The following is a 19,955-nucleotide window of genomic DNA, read 5'->3' on the forward strand; positions in this document are numbered from 1 at the left end:
GGTACGGTTTAGCTTCGCCCATAATGCATCAAGAGTTTTGGAATAGTTTTTTTTTTTTCTGTTTTTCGCAGAATTAAGTTATTGAATAAAAAACATTATTTAAACATAATTTAAAAAATCAGAAAACCTGACTGCGTAAAATTTAATCTGAAGTCCAGTAGTTTTCGTAGCGACTTTAACAATCGAATTGATTTTTAACTTATTTTTTGTTATTTTACGCTTTATAGTTAGGACTTTCAAAAACCTATTCAAAGATACCCCACTTACCATAGTTCGTCGACTTTCATTTTCATCCTGTATATATATGCTTGGTCCTTTGACGCGGTCTAGAGACCATACGCGTGAACCGATTTTAATGATTATTACGTTTATCGATTATCCTATTCAATAGCTATTTAATTTTGTTCTTTTTCTCAAAATGACGTCTGGTGGTCTCCATATTGAATTGTCATTACTATCATATCTTCAGTAGCACTCGTAAGATCACGATGAACAGATTGACGTAAGAATCATCATAATCGGTCATGGTTCTCACTCTGTTGCCAAATTCCAGTTAGTATATTTTCAAAGGAGCACACATATATAATTCTTTCTCAGAATATGGCGTCTGGTGGTGGCCATATTGAATTGACTGAAATTATATTTCAGTCCATGTTAGATAGATAATAATTCATCGTGATTTTTTCGTCCTTTGCTACGTGCGTGGTGCCTAGAGCGACCCCACCCTCGCTCTACCCTAGATTCGCTGCTGCATCCATTGAGTTTTCGAAAAAATGCTTTGAATAAAATTTTTTATTCGAATATTATCAATCCCCATTCGAACCCAACTTTTTTTGATTGAAGACGCCCATCGGTGCCTTTTTTTAGCTTTTTTAAAAGACCTTCCATGGGAAGCAACCTGTAGACAAATAGTAGACAAATAGAATAAAAGCAGGAAATTTTTTTGGTCTAAGGACTCCCGTTGGGGCGTCAGATGGCTTTACGAAGACTACAAAAAGTGGCAGCGGAGTATCAAACGTGGCGTAGGGTTGGAAAAAAAGCTTAGCCTGCCTCTGCTTAATTGGTCATCCAAAAAAACCTACGGGCCACAACAGTTGTAATTGCAGTAACGACCCCCGGGACAAAATAGGGTAGGTGCCCCATATGCCTCAAGATTAACAATCTAAACATTAGTATACATTGTAACAAATGAAACACATAACAAATGAAATTATAGCATAGCATCTCAAAATCGAAAAATTAAGGATAGGGATACGCCCTTCTGGTATGAGGCTCACGATATGAAATTAATTTTCAATACAATTACTACTTTATTAGTAATTTTAGATTAACGCACTCTGAACAAAATAAACAACACCCACATATTATTATTAAAATTCATTATAAGACAATAGGATTAAAAAATCCGATTACATTTTGATACACATAATTATGATTAATTTTGTGTAATATTATTATTCGCAGTTTGGCAAATGCTTTGTTTATATGATTGTATTTGTGTGTTTGTGTTGAACGAACTTGAAAGGTTCGTTAAAAAACAAGAAATTTCAAATTCAAATATTTAAACCAATTGTATACCATACTTTAAATAATTCAACCAATCACAAAGTATATGAATACCCCCAACCAGATGTTTTTATTGAAGAAGTTACTGAGTATTGAAACGTCTGAGTATACTTATATAAACAAAGAACCAAAACTTTGAAGTCTTCAATAAACTGTTGATCGTTTTGTTAAACCGTTGCGTTGATCGTATATGTTTTTTACTAAAATTTTATTGTTATTTTGTTGAGTTTTTCTACTTAGTGTTTTAATTGTTTTTTTAAATGTAAGTGATAATTTTTTAATAATAATGTTTCAAGTTCAACCATTTATATACTAAGAAAATTATTTTAATAAACTGTTCTACACAATTCCTTTGTTTTGAATCTTCATCTAACAAGATTGGTATTGCTATTGAGATTTTGACTAGTCGAAAACTGCAAAGAAAACTTCAGTAGGTTTCACGATTAAAATAATTTATTATTGATCGGTTAAATGGTAATCAATCGTAATAAATTATACAAATTAAGAATTTCTTTTATTTATTTATTTATGATAATTAGCATTAAAAAACTGATAGTACAATATTTAATTTTATTAATTGTGTTAATGCAAATTTATCGGTTTTTGTCAGTTATTAATTATTTTTTTTATTATATACATAAACTTTTAACCTTGAATTTGAATAACAACTGTTCGTTGTATTGTATGAAAGTAAAAGTTTCTTTCATTTTAGTTCGTTGTAATTTTTTTAGGGTGAATGAATTAAATAGTAAATACACAAATTTTGCAAGACTAAAGCTGCTAAGCAAAAAGCATTCAAATTAAAATTGAGATTTATAATTCTGTTATTTATTAATAAGTAGATTGAAGTTTCAAGTTTCTCATTTTTTTTACGTGACTGTATTTATTTAAATTTTATTCCTGTGTATATGTAAAATACAGCACGTTCAAAAAATTTCAGACTAGGTCAACTTCCTCAAACAAATACTTAACCAAGAATTGCTTCATTTTAATGGGTTTTTCAAGGTCATCATGAAATTTTCATATTTTAATCCATATTTTTGACGTTGAATTCTTAACGAACATGAAATTTTATGTTATCCTAGGCCAAAGCGATATCTAGTGGTCAGTTAAAGAGGTCGAATCATTTTAATATTTTCTATTGCACTTTTTGTTTGAGGTCGAACCATAGTAATATATTTTAACGCACTTTTTCACTCATTTAAAACTCGAATGTTTTTTAACTACAAATGATCTATTTTTAATAAAAAATTGTTATCCCGATTTCGTTTAGATATACCTTCTCGAAATATGAAAAACCGTCAGGTGGGAGTCGGACTCCACCAAATATGCAATAAAGTTCTTTCTCTCCTATATTCGAAATCACGAAAAAATTACGCCATCAGAAAGTGCTAATCATAACCCTTCAAAAGCCATTTTGAATTTTCCCAATACCTTTTTTTACTTCAAGAATAATAAGTGTGTGCATATTATATTTAATTTCTTGGAGAAATATTAGAAAACAAAATGGTTTGTGGGGAGAATGTGACAGCATACTTCTCGGTCTGTAATATGACTTCGAAAAAAGCGTTTTTTCCATGTTAAGGGTCGATTTTCTAGAAAAAATAATGTGTCGGTTCAATTTCTCGGAAATAAAAATAATCAAATTCGATTTTTTCTGTGGACTTGACGTGGATACATATTTCTACGTAAAACACGGTCTTCAAGAATCTGGACTTAAAAAAACAAACTTTCAAGTGGTTACTTGAAATTTTTATCGAGTAAGCATTGCTTTTATACAATGCTCAGGGGCGTAGGAACGAAATTTTTGCTGGGTGGGCAGGTTCGAAATTTTTACCCCCCCCTAAATTTTCGATGATAATAATTTTGTATAAAATATGTTTGTGATTGTTAATTGATATTATACCAGACAGTTTTTGTTAGTTGTAAATAATTTTTGGAAAATTTTTCTTTTCATTTTCTTCAAGTTTATTTACACAATGTATCTAATTACATTTTTAGTTTTTACAAACTTTTACACTATACAAGTGCTTGCTAAAATTAAAAAGTCAATACAAAAGTCTTAAATTATACTTCACATTTTTTCAACCTTAAACCTAGATTTTGCCAAACACAGATTTGCGTTTTTCTGACCGTGCCACAAATTCTTTCATTATAATATAAAAATATGCATCAGTTACAAACCATCAAAAGTACTATCCAGAGGATTATCGATGAGTCATCTAATCCTCTCTTAGACTAGAAAGGTCAATTGTTAGTGAAAAACTATTGTTTTGCCCTTAAAATTATCCTACACGAAATTTTAATAGAGCAATAAAATTTTTAATCTCTTCAACAAAGGGGCATGGCCCACCCAGGTAAATTCCTGGGTGGGCAGCTGCCCACCCTGCCCATACGGCTCCTACGCCCCTGACAATGCTTATGTCATGTTCAAGGAGAATCCGTTCAAAATTCTACAACTTTTGTACAGTTTCTATATTTGATTCAAGAGGCTCGGGTTATTACATAACATGTAACCAATATACATGGTAGACCATTTTAATCTACTATGGGCAATAGCTCGTTTTGTAGTTAATCAATCAAAAAATAACTTTACAAAAGTTGCGGAGCTTGATGGGAGAATCATGTTCTGACATCAGATTGGATTTAGTTCTCCGAGTCGCTTATATATAATCAATTTAGTTATTAAAAGATAAGAAATAGAAAACCGTTTAAGTTAGAAAGTTGATCCTCATAAAAAACCAACATTTTTTATTTGAAACATTTTTTTCGAAAATCGTTAGTTTTAGGAGGAAATGCGACTTAAAAATTTGTCGTTATTCTTTTTGTAAAAATGTTAATTACTTTTAAGCACAGGTATGTTTCCAAGGTCATTTGAAGGTTAGGGTCAAATGACCTTGAAACTAGAATTTCAGGTCAATCATGGTCACAGTCGGATGTCCTCTATTGCCCTTAACAACTTTTGACTGAAGTATTTTTTGTAGCTAGCGTTTTCTTTCAGTTAAATGCAATAATGTCATATTTTTAAGTCACATTTCTTCTGAAAGCTAACGGCTATCGAAAAAATGTTTTAATTAAAAATAAGTGGAGGGGGTGATCAGATAACAAGAACAGAACAGTTGATCAGATAAAAAGAACTTTCAGCACAGCATTTTGAACGTAAAATTTGAATATCCGCCAGCAATCCGGAGACAATAACTTAGGTCCGAAGAAAAAATTTTTTCTGGGCTATTTTCTCCGGAGTGCTGGCTGATGTACAATTTTTACGTTCAAAATGCTATTCTGAATGTAATGTAAAAAACTTCAGGCACGTATCAGACCGTTGTTTTTATCTGACCAAACCTTCCACTTGGGAGTGGCTTGGATCGCAGGACTCCCTGAATTTCACGTTGTTGTTTTGTTTGAACATTTTGTCAAATAGCAGCCACGTAACTGGCCGTTTTCAATAAAACATTATTGATTTGAAAAAAAATTTATCTTCGAGTTTTCTTTCTGCCGAAATTACGAATGTGAGTAGTGTCAGTACCATTAAAATCTCACTAATATTTGAGTAAGCGGAGAGAAAATAATTTTACCTGGGTTGACCATCTACAAATTTCTGATCCAGAGCTTATACACACATATACATTTTGTAATAAATTAAAATTTTGAAAAATTGTTGAAAGAAAAATTCATATATTGCGTATATGTTCAGTTCGTGTAAAAATGTCCAGCAAAAAAAATTTTTATATATAAATATAACATAATGAAACAATTTATTATTTGTTGGGTTATCAACCCTTTGGCAACGACAAAGACTTGCTTACACATGGAAAAGTAGTGAACTGTGCTGCAGACTCACATAAAACGGTTTTTCTGTTAGTTTTTTGAACGTTAAAATATAAATAATTTAAAATTTCTTTTTTGGTCTACATTTCAAAAATAAATTAAGATTAGCCCAAAATAAAACTAATTAAAAATAAATTAATTCATAATTGTTTTTATCGATATTATGTATCAGATAATGTTGTTTAATAGATTTAGTGATTGAAAAAAATTAAACAATTTTTTTAAAATTAATTTGTTTGCAATTATTTAATTTACTTTTTTGTGTTTTATTTTTTCAGATAAAAAGTTTTAATATTTTGTTTCTTTTGTGTTCAATTTCTTAATTATCTGCTTATTTGAACATAATGGCTGAAGTTGCAATTAATACACCAAATGTTGAAGAACGTAAGTAGTTAATTTTTAATTAAAATTTCATTATTCTTTATTTTTTTTAATATCATCAATAATTTTTAATTATTGAAAAATTGTGAAATTATTCCATTTAATTTTTAACTACAATAAATTTATAGATTTTTGTGAATTATATTTGTGGTGTATTTACAGTCGTTAATTTACAGACTTAAATAGCGCGTATTATTTATCTAAAAATAAATTTTGAGCTCGTGACCGAGCAAAATCGGACTATGGATCATTAAACCGTAAGGGATAGAACAAATAAGTTTGAACTTGGTCAAATAATTTAATTGACACACTATTAATATAATTGTATGGATGGGCATATAAGTCTGTGCGTTATATATATGGTTTACATTGAAAATTTAATACTATTTTCTAACAAATTTAAATAAGTAATTGTAATGTTAATTTACATTTAAAAAATATTATTTTTGCAATTTCGTCTCTTATTTTCGTTTTTGAGGTTAGCCCTAAAGTTGTAACGCGTGAAAATATCGATGCTACAAAAAAAAGGTTTAGGAGTTCATAAAATCACCTAAATAGTTCATTCCCAGTTGTCCGTTCGTATGTCTGTCTGTCTGACGACAAGATAACTTTAAAACGAAAAGAGATATCAAGCTCAAATTTTATTAGCTTGGTGCTCAGGACGTACAAAGGGAGGTCCAGTTTTTAAATGAGCAATATAGGTCAAGGTCTTGAATTCTTAGGACCCATCTTGTAATCCGTTAGAGATAGAACAAAAGTATACATGTAAAAAATGTTTCTAATAAAAAAAATGAACAACTTTTGTTGGCAAGATTTTTTCGTAAACAGCACCGTTTACCCGTGAAGGCGCAAATTAGGTTAGAAACATTATATAGTCTGTATACAGGTATTGTAAATATTTTAAATTTATACGTTACATATATTATTTATGTTTGGAGTCCTTATGTATCGGAACAATTTATTATGTTAAACATTTTTTATTTATTTTTCGTTATTTTTTAAACTAAACAAAATAGTGTATTTTTAACTCTTTCAATAAACTCTGTAAAATATTATTCCTTTTAAAAAGCTTTTAGTGAATCTAATATTCCTAAATGTTGATAAAACTACACATTTTCAATGTATGAATACAATGCATTACTGTTGATTTTCCAGATCGATAGGAGCTTCAATAGAGTTACACAAAAGCATAAGAAGCGTTTTAATCGATGTTTGAATTCTGTTAATTTATTTTTACTTGGAGATAAAAGAAAGATGCAAAACTTTCCGAACAGTTAAACTAAGAAAAATGTGTGTCAATAAAAAATTTAAATAGTTAAAAGAATGAAACATGCTATGCCAGGGGTGGCAAACCTTTATATATCGAAGTTCTTTCTTTTCTAAAAAATTGTTCAATGAGGCCAGGCCATAGACTTGCCATCAAATAATTTTGACGTGATTATTGGGAGATAATCACGAATAGATAATTTAGTGATCGGTGGCGTGCCCAAATTGTGTCGCGTGTCATTGGTTGTTTTTACTTTTTTAGTGACCTTTGTGATCGGTGGCGTGCCCAAAATAAAATATTGTGTCGCGTGCCATTGGTTTGCCATCCTTGTCCTATGCAATACTGTAACGAGGTGATCGAATGTACAGCTTCCTACACACTCTGTCGAAGTATCACAAAGTCGGACGTGGAACGAAAATGTGGAGGCAATGTTTATGATGTCTCGCCTCGCCTTGCCTGGCTTCGCTATATTAGACGAATTTTTGTACCCAAATCAAAAACAACACGAGAGTGTGATATTGATCGCTTCAGAGAGTGTGGCTAGCCTTGTCGAGTATACTCTCCGAGAGTGTGAATGAGGGGTAAAAAAAAGCCGCTCAAACTATATTTAAATAACATTATACAGGATGCTCTGACAGGTCGAGACACGCTCTACCACGTATAGTGTACGTAAAAAAAGGCGATTTAGTACAACGTTGCTCCGTTGTGGTGCAAAACGATCTTAAATTTAATATTTTGAAAATTTTTTTTTAATATTTGAAATCGAATCCTTGTTTTTGCTGAAGTTTAATCCTTTTTCTCCCATTGGTGTAGAAATGTGGTGTGCTGAGGACGTGAAAAGTGGGTTTCGATTCATAAATGACCAACATAGGTCAATTGGATCTTGTATTTCGTAAATGATAGAACAAAAGTTTAAATGTCCCTTATAAAATACAAACAATCTTTGTTTGAAACATTTTTTCGTAAATATCATTGTTTTTCACGTGAGGGTGCAAATTAGGGAAAAAATTTGATGTTCGTTTGCTCTTAAACTATAAAAGATAGAGAGATGAAAGTAAGTAGCTTCAACTAAGTCTTGTGATATATTTTTTTAAAGCAAAATATTATGTGAATTTTTAGTAAACTAGAATAAACGGCGGGTGAAAGGTCCCATAAATGTGTTGGTTTTTTAAACTTTTCTAATTAAAAATAATGCAAGTACTCATATTCAACACTGTCTATACAGGGTATTTCAGCAATTAACTCTGTAAATTGTATATTAAATTTGATTCTTCATTTAATTGAATCTTTAAGTTTTACTTTTTAGGTTTTACTGTAATTGAAAATTATTTTTAAGTGAGTGCATTAAAATGTGAAATGACAATGCACTTGATTACACATACATCCACTTGACTCTGTTGATTAAGATTTTGTTTTAATATACGAAAAATGTCTGGAGTTGGAGTGACTTAAATGATTATTCTTTTAAAAATATCATAATAATATTCAAGAGTCCTTTTATAAATAGAGAAAGACTAATTAAGATTAACAATTTCTTTAACCTTGTCGACTTGACTCTGTCCAGGATCAAAGATTTTACTTGCGAGTTTTGAATAAAAGTTCATAAATAATTATTAGCCCCCGAATCAAAAAAATCGTGTTATAAGTTTAACCGTTGTGTGTGTCTGTCTGCCTGTCTGTGGCATCGTAGCGCTTGAACGGATGATGCAATTTGGATTTTTTTTGTTTCGTTTGAAAGGTAATTTAATGGGGAGTCTTCTTCGCTATTTTTCAAGTGAAGATTTAGGGTTCCGTACACGGAGCAGCTAAAAAGTAGACGATGATCCTCAAAATCGGCTCAGTTTTGAAAAGGCTTTAAAGAAAAAGGGAATTTGTTGGTGAATGCTCTTAGATACGTTTCAAATGCGAGTTTTGGGTTCCGTACCCGAAATATTTCTCAGGCGTTTTTTTTAATTTTTTAAATTTCACTTTTCTTTTAATAATTACAAAACAATTAAATAATTGAGTGTCGTATGTGTGGTACAGTATAGTCCAAAATTATACGCCATTGCACTAGAAGTGCATATACTCTTACCGCACACGTAATCCAAAACTTGTTTGTAGCAATACAACATAGTAAAGACAAAACTTTTGTTTCTAATTTTTCTTCAAAACTATAAAAGTAGAACGTCTTTTACATCAAACTCATTAGGATAAAAGTGGTTTCATCTTTTAATAATAGATAGTTTAAACTCTAGCACTCAACCCAATTCAGGGTATTTAAAAAAATTTATACTCAATTACTTGTTATCTTCAATTTTTTAATATTCAGATAGTAAGTAGATACATTTTGACATTTGATAAAACAAACTGTGTTAAATATAATAGTCAACTGCTGTGTGTCCAGTAGAGATGAACTGTTCATTTTGTGAAATATTAACATAATATAGAGAAGAAAAAGGTATGCATATGACAGAAACATATTTATTTCCAAACTATGTAAATATATTTTGTAAATGTTATATGTCTATCACAACTCGCAAACATATGTGAATATTATTATTATGGATATGTTACAAAATGACTCAGTTATTCTGTACCACTACCTCCATTGAGTGGCCTGGGAGAGAACAGAGAACTAATCCTTAGGTGACTTCGCCTCGAGTAACAATGAACATGAGATCTTAGGCGTTCTTTACTTTTGTCTGCTAAATGTATCATATCTCTATATATATAAAAGAAAGTCGTGTTGGTTACTCCACTTATAACTCAAGAACGGCTGAACCGATTTAGCTGCAAATTGGAAGGGAGGTAGTTTAGAGCCGGGAGAAGGACATAGGATACTTTTTTTTTTTTTTTTAGAACATTCATGTTTTTCCCATGGTCAATTATACGTGGCATGTTCACGGGTCGGAAGACCATCTGCGTTGTTTGTTTTTAACAAACACAAGGTACTTAAATGAAGAGCAAACTATGTACTAAAATACAGAAATAATTATGAATGATTAATGTAGGTATTTAATTTTTTTTTGTATTTTTTCCAATTAAAAAAAAAAAACTGCTTATTTATTGCCATTAAGGCGGAACAAAGTTCGCCGGGTCAGCTAGTATTATTTTGAATATCAATAAAAACGACGGAGGTATAATTGCGTTTGACAAATTTAACTGTAATTAGAAATTTTTGAAATTCCCCCTCGATATATAAATCGACGTGTTTTCACTCAAAACAATAATCACATCAGGTCAAGAGTTATTAAGGGTGGATACTTTTGAAATTATCACACTGTATAAAATTCATTCACATTTATTTATTTTGAGTGCAATAAAATTTATTGATTTTGAGTGCAATAAAATCTTTCATTTTTGTATTCCACTTTGGTTCATATTATTTGTAACTGTTTGTTACATGAGAGGATGTTATTTAGTTTATTAAATGCAGTATATTAATTTTATTCAACGTTCATATTATTATGTATAATCGTACATGGAATGCTATGTACAAAAACGATGTATGGTGTTTTTGTGTATTAACCCTAAATACCATGAAAATATTATGCATGAGCATGATGATGGTCAAATGGTATTTTGATGGATGATATTTTAGATAAAGGTACCTACTGATGGATTACGGATGCATTTATGTTGTATATAGTCTAGCAGCCGGCCGCCATATAATAAATATGTCATCAGTTTGATTTAAAGGCTCAAAATTTGTTTGTAGGTAGTCTTTTACTCAAAGAATATGTGGTTAACATTTCAGCAACATATTAGCAATGAATTAGAAAAGAAAAAAACTAAGTGTCACCGTCCATATAAGGGATGTAAGAGCAGGGTAGATTAAGGGTTGAAATTATTTTTATCTTATTTTCAACTTTGATGATGAATTTTGTTATAACTTCATGAATGTAGACGAAAAATAAGAATAAAATTTTTCGATATGTGTCTTGGTTTTCGAAATATCGAAAGCTAAATAATTAAACAAAATTTTCAATTTTCGATATTTTGAAAAATAAGCCAGATATCGAAAAATTTTATTCTTACTTTTCGTCTTATATCGTCAAGTAATAATATAAGTTTATCATCAAAATTGAAAATATCTATTTTTAAATTTGTGCCCCCACTACCGTGCTCATACATCCTTAATTACCTTTAGTAGCTTAAAAAATTATATCTTTACGCAAATACGCAAATATGTTTCTATCATAGGACTTGAAAGTTTTTTCATTGGGCTTAAAATTGCATAGTATCTATTTTTATATCAAATACACAAACCTTTTTGTCTGACACTTTATAAATAACTAGTTTTGTCAACTTTTAAACAAAATGATTTTTCAATTTTTGAAATGAAAACTTTTTAAGCCGCGTTGAGCGATTTTATGTTAGTAGTTTTTTTTTAGTAGGGAGTAAGTATAAATGTTAATTTGGTGGTCACCATGGCCTGGATCGTTACCTCGGAAAAGACATTCATACTCAGGACATAAATTTGGTCCTGTTGTCTTTTTATTATTATTTATAATAGTTTTTTATACCCATTGTGTATCTTAAATATAAAAATTTAGCTTGTTGAACTATATTTATGGCCACAAAATTCGAAAAGTGGTCATATATTTTAAAATAACTGAAAAAACCGATGAAAGTTATATAAATATCAAATGTGTTTTTGGACTATTTTTGTTTACTCCCCTAATAATTAATATCAGACAAAGCCACAGTGAATCGTGGTCCGATTTCTTTAGTATGTTAACATATAAATATTGAAATTTTAATTTTTCAAATTATAATTTAATTAAAAGGGTATTCTACTATGTTTGAAAAAGTATTTCAAAATGTTGGTTTTCCTAATAAAAAGCCACAAAAATTATATTCCTGCAAAATTAACACGCTTTCTTGCCATAAAATTAAATTAAATTTTAAACCTTTTTTATTTTGTCAAAAACGCTGTCATCCATTTTGGTGACGTAATATTGGTAAAATCAATATTCATTACTTCAAAACAATTCGGAGCAGCAATTCTCCCCATAGCGGAACTCGTATCCTATGTTTCAAAAATTCATCACAATCATTGCTTTTTTGCTTTTTTCACTGCACATTATTTTTTTGCAAACAAAATCATTTTCATGTTTTAAGTATTGACATTAGTAATTTTTCTTTTTTTTTTTTTATTCTCTCAAAAAATCTTCTACCACACTTGTTGTTACTGTATCAATACTTTTCCCTTCATCAGTTTTTACCTTTTTTTTTATCAAGTTCTTAGTGGTTATTATTTGCATGATATACAGTTCAAAATTACAATTTTTAGTTTTAATATAATAAAACAATAATGTGCTTTTATGACTCAAAATCAGAATTTTTGAGTATATTTCTACATAAATTTTAATTTTTATCAAATTTCATAATTTATTTTTCACTACCGAAAGTATCCTATTAAAAAATTTCAAAAATACAGTTATTCTAAAGTTTTAATTTTAACTTTTACCGGCAGGCTTCATGATTATCTATCTTTTTTTCCGTCAATTGTTAGTGTGAAATCGAACATTTTTCTAGCCAAATTTACAAAAATGTTGGTGGAAAAAAGTTGTTATTCTATGAATAATTAAAATACATAAAAATTTAGTACTACCATTCATAGATTTTTGTTGATGTTTTTTGCAAGCATTACAGAGACTGCCTAATATATTAGTCATGGGAATATGAAATAAACTACCCATCATAATAACCATTTATTTAATGGCCAGAAATTAAAATAACTGTAACAGGTAGAATTATTTTGATTAGTCTATTATACTGTCGCCTCTATTTTGTCAAATAAACCAAATACATCATTAATTTTTGAGTGACTATAAAAGCGCATAAATAAATATTGCAAATGGTAATTTTGTTGAAACAATTATGTTTATATCGGTTGTTTATTCGAAAATTTGTTAAGTACATTTATCATTTATATCAAAAATTTGAAACAATTCATTTGCTTTCAGTCAATACTTGAATATATTACAATTTTCCGAAATGAAGCCAATAGTATTAATTAACAGGAACTACTAAATTATTCAGTAACAAATTTTCTGACAGTTATTTTGCTTGATTGATTAATCAGTTTTTCTTTTTTATTTCATTCATTTTAGAACAACCCTCAGTTAATAATACTAATTTTAGGAAAATAAAATACAGTGCATGTTACTCGCTGATATAATGTAGCCTTTATATTAGTGAAATAATTTATAAAATCGACTTAGCAGTTTTTAAGTTTATCCATTACAAACAAAAAAACAAGTGAAATTTACAAAATTTAAAAATCCCCGACAGATTTTCGAATACGGAACCCTAAACTCGATTTGAAAACTATCTAAAAACACTTTTCATTAAATTACGTTTTTCCTTAAAGCCTTTTAAAAACTGAATCGATTTTGAAGATCATCGCCAATTTTTTATTTTTTTCGGATACGAAACCCTAAACACGCACTTGAAACATAAGTAAAAACAGTCTCCATTAAATTACAAATTCGGTCCATCAGCGCTACGATGCCACAGACAGGCAGACGAACCCACATATCAGTCAAACTTATAACACCTCTTTTTTTTTAGTTGTACAAATTTATTTTCGTTCCTGTGATAAACATGGAAAATCTAAAATTTTAAACATATTTTTTTTTTCTAAAATAGCATAATTTTTCAGTAAGTTGCAAAGAATTGCGGAAAAATTTTGAAAACGATTTTTTACGAAACCACCCTTTGTTGAATGCATTTGAAAATTTTTGTTTCACAATTCAAAAGGTATAACTTTGGAAAAGTGGCATTAATGCTTTTTTAAGTTTTTTCATTTACAACTGAAACCAACGGAGTATATGAAAAGCGATAAGGATAAAAACCTATTAAACACACTGTATTATTTTCATACACAACACATATGAGATAATATTAATATGGTGCAGTATGACATTGACCATGTGTGTGAGTTGTATGAGTACTGAGTAGTACATAAATGAAAGGTTAACACCCTCAGAATCCATCAGTTTCTCTGTCTTTTATGTTATATTATTACACTATACTATAACTGTTCTAACTTCATGCTGATGCTAAACAATATACAGGCGGTATTTCTTACAACTGTAAATGCACTTTAAAAATAATCCTGGAGGGAATGTTTCAATCACACTTCTATTATTGTTATTTAGGAGAATTAATGTTCTATTTGCACGTTAACAGCTAAGAAAACATAGGTTAACATTCTCCTACAACAGAAAGAAACTTTTTTACTTCGGTTTCTTTTTGGATAGTTTCAGTGTGACTCATGTATATCGCGATTTATTAAGTACTAGCGACTCGTCCCGGCTTCGTATGGATGCAATACTGATATTAAATAATGTGTTTATTTATGATATCACATTAGAAAACTTTTTAAAATTACCAGTGTTTCTCTACTATATTATGCATGTATTATACATATAAATCTTCCTCTTGAATCACTCTATCTATTAAAAAAACCCGTATCAAAATTCGTCGCGTAGTTTTAAAGATCTAAGCATACATATGGACGGACAGACAGCGGAGAGCGATTTTGTTTTATACTATGTAGTGAGTAATATAACTAACTCAAAAACCTTACACTTGAAATTTTCGAGATGACGAACACTGCAATTAGACTACATGGATTGATTTTTGTACTTATTATTAAATTATTTTCTTATTGGAATATCACAATCCAGTGGTCACAAACTTCTTTGTGACTTTGTGAAAATTTTAGAATATTTTAGAATAATACGAAGATGTCTTAGACTTGATAAAATTGATGGATGCTTGGGGCATGAAAAAATTGAATATTTTAAACTTTGAATTTGGACTGTTGTTTTTTTTGAATTTTGAAATTTATTTTATAGTATAAATAATTAAAATTTCACCATTTAAAAATTGAATTTTCATCCCTTTTCAGTTATTTTTAAGTATTCGTTCGCGTGAGAACTTTTGGGGGCAAAGTATGTAAATGTACTTCGATTTAATTTTCATGTTAATCAATAAATTGCTTTTCATGTTTTGTCGCGATAAACTTACGGAAGCAAAATTTTTATATATTAGATTTACAATGGATATAAGAAACTATTATAAATAATAAAAACGCAACAGCACACTATATTTTCATGCGATTTCCCAAACAAGGATTGACTGTGCCCAATGTTACTTAGCTTCAATGAACGGTCGTGAACCAGCGTGGTATGTATGTCGTTTCCGAGATGATGATTTAAACCATGGTGAAACTAAACCAGAACTTTTACCGACTGCTAAATTAAAAAAAAAGTTTTTTATGTTTCTTTAAGTTACGAATTAAAGTTGGTTGGATTTATTAGCACATAAAAATGACCCCCTCGGAATTTCTTTATTCAGGACATCCGGCAATGCTATGTTGAAGAAATTTTTCGGTTGAGTAGTTCAGCAGTATAAAAATGGGTCATCAATTATGAGAGAACTTCCTTCTTTTTTTATACGGTTTGTAATAGAACATACAACCTGGATGCACATCATTGCTCTCTGTTGTTGAGTCACAAAAAATAGCCTTCAACAGTGTTAGTGTTGTTGCCTGTTGTATTATTCAATGGTATGCTGTATTCACAGGGCAAAATAAAATGTGCATGTTCATATAATTTGCGTTTAGAAAAACACGGCAAATGCCGTTGGGAATAAATTATTCCTATTTATAAATCCTAAATTCATGGATAGTTATGGAAAATTTTCTCTAAAAAATCTGTTGTGATCTCCACATTACCTCTATATATACCCAACGTTTATTCTCCTACTTAGGAAATATTGAAAGGGATAAAAGAAAAAAATTTCTGAATGATTCCGTTTATTCGCGATTTGAACACCCGATTATTGAATTAATTTTCAAAAATATTAATTTGTATTCCTCTTTAAGAGGCTTACTTGAATATATCAAAATGAAGGTATTAAAAGGACGAATCAATCAAATATTTTGGTCAAAACCATAAAATTATCAAGTTAAACCCTTAGGTTGAACCTAGAAGCTTATATGCTTATTTTTGTATGAGAGCAATCCAGGTAACATCTACTTGTCTATTTACCCATCTACACATGCATGCACTGGTCAATAATTAAAATTAGAATTTGGAAGCAGTGCCCTTCGGAAAATTAAAAATCTGCTGATAAATAATTCATCAAAAAAAAAAAAAAAACTTTACGTGCACTCCAAGGTACTAAACATATACAGGGTGTTCCAAAATTAACGGACGCCTTGTTGCATCAGATAGAAAATAAAATTGAAAGACGAAATGTTCTCATCCATTTTTTGATCCGATGCACGGATAATTAGCTATTAATTAAAATAGCCAGCCAATCAAAAGCGCGTCAGAGCGGCAAGACAATGGGGGAGAGGAAATAGTAAGAAACTGCGAGAGTGAGACCCGAAAGCTGGCGTGTACGTATGCATACGTGTGCAAGTGTGTGAATGTAGGAAGGGGCGGCTGTAAGTGCATTGGATCAAAAAATGGAAAAGAACTTTTCGTCATAGAATTTTATTTTAAACGTTACTACTGGGACAGCCTGTACAATGTTTGTCTGTGGTATTACGTATAGGGTAAAAATGACTGTGGTAGGAAATTAGCGTCAGTTTTAGTTCCAAGAGTCTAAAGTTATTTTTTAGAGACATATTTTCGCTTTTTCTTTTCTGTCTAGAGTCTAAAGACTTATTTTTGTTTATATAAGATTTATTTTGCATTAGGCGTAACTGTTTTTTTTTTCTTCTACAGACTTTTTAATTCATTTCTCGTCATGACAAATATGTTTCAGAACTTCTTTTCTAGCTAATGACATAGAAAATTTTGAATAAATTTTTTTCTGTTATTAGAATTTATTTTTGCTCAAATGGCTTGTTTAAAGAATTTATTATTTGGTGGTTTATGGCATGGAATGCGTTATTGTATTTCATAGTTGGTACGAACAATGTTTTTGCATAAATTGTTTGATATTGTTTTTGCAACAACAAAAAAAGGGTTTATGGTTGTACAAAAGTTGTTACAGTATCAAGTTTTTTGAACAACGGTTTGCATAATCTGGACCCGTGTGAAGGAATTATTCAAGGGAGGGGTTCAAACTTTTACTCATCAGGCCAAAAAGTCATTGAAAACAAGAAATTCTTTTTTCGAGTCAAGTAACATTTTACTCAGAAAATTTTTTTTCAAAACTCTGTGTACATAAACCTCTACATTGCGATGTATATTGAGCGAGGCTAAACCGTTTAGTCGATCTTCAGACATTATCGATCTAAGGTATGTTTCGAGATGACACTAAAATATAAAGGAGCGTTCATTCTTTTCGCAGTTGTCCCAAACAAGACTGTCAGAACCTGAAGCATTTGGTACACATTTGGAAACGAATCTTTATTGTAAATATCGAGTGCTTCAAGTGAATTTCCGACGAACCGCCCGGCAATGCGTTTTCGCCAAAGTTGAACTATATCGACCCAGAAAATCGTGCGAAATTGAATAGTTTAGTTCAAAAATTTGAGTGCAAGAGTCTTTTTGTAAGAGATAAGCAAAATTTGATAAAATATTGCGATGGTTCAAAAATTGATCTATAATCTTCAACTGAATCAGTCTCAACATTCGAGCGTTGCTGCGTTGCGTCTGTTATGACACGAACGTTGGCTTCCGTAATTCCATGCCGTATTCATCGCATACATCGCTCACGATTTTTACAATTTTTCTCCAATATTTCCTCTTCTTTCAATCAAAATATGTTTTGCAGAATAATCATATTTTTAATTCAAATTTATGTGGAGAGATTCTCAATAGGTATTTTGACCCCCGAAACCCCTCCCGTGTATACGTTGCTGGCATAAACTTTTTAATTTACTTATCGAAATTTCGTCAGGGTGTTAGTTGTCTAAAGTTTATCACAGAGTTGTATTAAATTATTAAAATATACTACACATGTATATACGTATTTGTAATTCAGGATATTAGTCGTTTACGAGTGTATGATTCAATTGTATGTACCGTATTTTGTCAACAGGCAGCCGACAGACGCCATTTATCGTAGACAAGATGGCGATCATTATTAATATAATTCCCCTCTCTTGTTTAAATTAATACTAATACATTGAATTTTTATTTAACATACCTAATTTAAGTTTGATTCAATTATGGTTATTTCTAACGGCAAGACACATGAGCGCCGGTAGGCATTTCCTCCAGAGGGTGTATTAATTTTTAACTATACATTAAAATTAGTGTCCGACCGAAACTGAAATTGCTATCGAAACCGAAACCGAATCTTCGGTATCTGTCTCAGTTTCGGTCGGAACCGAAACCTTTTTTAGACATGTTAAAAATTGATTGTTTACTGAAATTTGGCTTATTTTTACACTTATACAGACAGTTAACACAACAACAAGATCATAAACAATTAAGCCATAGCGATAACAGGCAGTTGTTTCAATGTTTGGATGGTTAAAATTAATAAAAATAAATCCAAGACCGCATACACAACCCAACACATAAAGTCACAACAAAGTTACACCGAACTGGCTCAGCAGACACGAATTCACTCAAAGTTAGCCGAACGACGCGCGATAGTTCACGAACACAGAGTTTTGGTGTGGCCGAAAGTTCGGTAGATTTTCTGCCTAAACCGTAACTGATGCCGAAACTAGATTTTTGGCCGAAACTGGTCGAAACCGAACCTTCACTCGGAAATTAATTAAAATACTAAATATAGTGCTATAAATTTTATAGCTTAATAGTAAATAGTAAAATAAAACCAAAAGTCCACAAATAAAAAGCAGAAGAATTTAGCAAAAAAAGGATCATCTTGAGTAGGCTCATTTTCTAGAACTTTATTATGACATGATAGCATTACTCCTTCCGAGAGGAACAAGAAATTGTCTTCATGAAAAATTCCCCATGCCATATTTTAGCAATCGCCGTTTTAAAATAGACCGAGCTGTCACATTAGCAGGCTATTCAAACTCGAGTTTATTTTTGAATAATTAATTGCCATTCTTTAGAGCAGAGATAGCGAATCCGTCACACTGACCCTTGAAGGCTTTTTGAGTGGCTCACGAATTTATTTTTACAAACCTATTTTTTTAAATGTCACTATAGAGAATAGAAGATTCAAAATTTTACAAAAATATTTATTACTTATGCTAACTAAATTCATTTGCATATTTTCAATTTTGGCTAGCGGATTTCTATTGCTGGCTATCAGTGGCGTAACTAAACCGTTCGAATATAATTAGTTATTTTTTTAATAATTTATAATTTGAAAAGCATAGGTACTGGACTAAAATCACAATTTTTGTTTTAGTACAAAATGTTTATTATAAAAATTCCTTTTTCCGGCTACAGTAGAATTGTTAATGACACCATCAAAATCATGGAATCACAAAAGTTGCATATTACTTCTTGTTCTATTGAAGATTACTTTTTTCTTTCGTATCTAAAAGCGGATCGAAAATTGAGAATTTCCTTGGCAAACGAGATAGATATAAATCAACAAATACTAAAGCTTTTTCCAATAAATTGGTATCATTTAAATTTTGCAACCAGGTAGGTTGCAAGACATTGAAATTAGAAACAATATCATTCATTCCAAGGAAATTTGATTTCAGTTTGTTAATGATGATGTCAATTCACGATAGTATATGCTTTAAACAATCTTTCAGGATTTTGGAGAGGTTCATCTTCGTATTTGCTTTCAAAATGAGGATTAGGCACGCCCCTGAGAGGTTAACTTTTTTATAACTTAATAAACAACTGAGGAAAATTTCAAAGATGCATTAATTTTTTCCTATTAGATATTTAGTTTAATTGTACTAATAAGTTATTAATAGTACAAGAGGTAGTATAAGGTTGATCTACACCCATCTGATAACCAGATGAGGCATATTTTTTATGAAATTTTATTGATTTTTGAAAATTGTTAT

The 19,955-nt window shown here is 30.4% G+C and overlaps 1 protein-coding gene across 1 annotated transcript in view; it reads left to right on the forward strand.

Annotated features, from left to right (window-relative positions):
* The first annotated feature begins 1,706 nt into the window (after nucleotides 1-1,706).
* Nucleotides 1,707-19,955, forward strand: part of LOC123302142 (inner centromere protein) — an 81,793-nt gene continuing 63,544 nt past the window's right edge. The window contains exons 1-2 of the mRNA XM_044884959.1: nucleotides 1,707-1,828; nucleotides 5,673-5,778. Of these exons, the coding sequence (XP_044740894.1) occupies nucleotides 5,739-5,778 (40 nt within the window). The 5' untranslated portion in view covers nucleotides 1,707-1,828; nucleotides 5,673-5,738. The remainder of the gene's footprint in view (nucleotides 1,829-5,672; nucleotides 5,779-19,955) is intronic.

This window comes from Chrysoperla carnea, chromosome 1 (genome assembly GCF_905475395.1).
Source record: "Chrysoperla carnea chromosome 1, inChrCarn1.1, whole genome shotgun sequence".
Taxonomy (NCBI): domain Eukaryota; kingdom Metazoa; phylum Arthropoda; class Insecta; order Neuroptera; family Chrysopidae; genus Chrysoperla; species Chrysoperla carnea.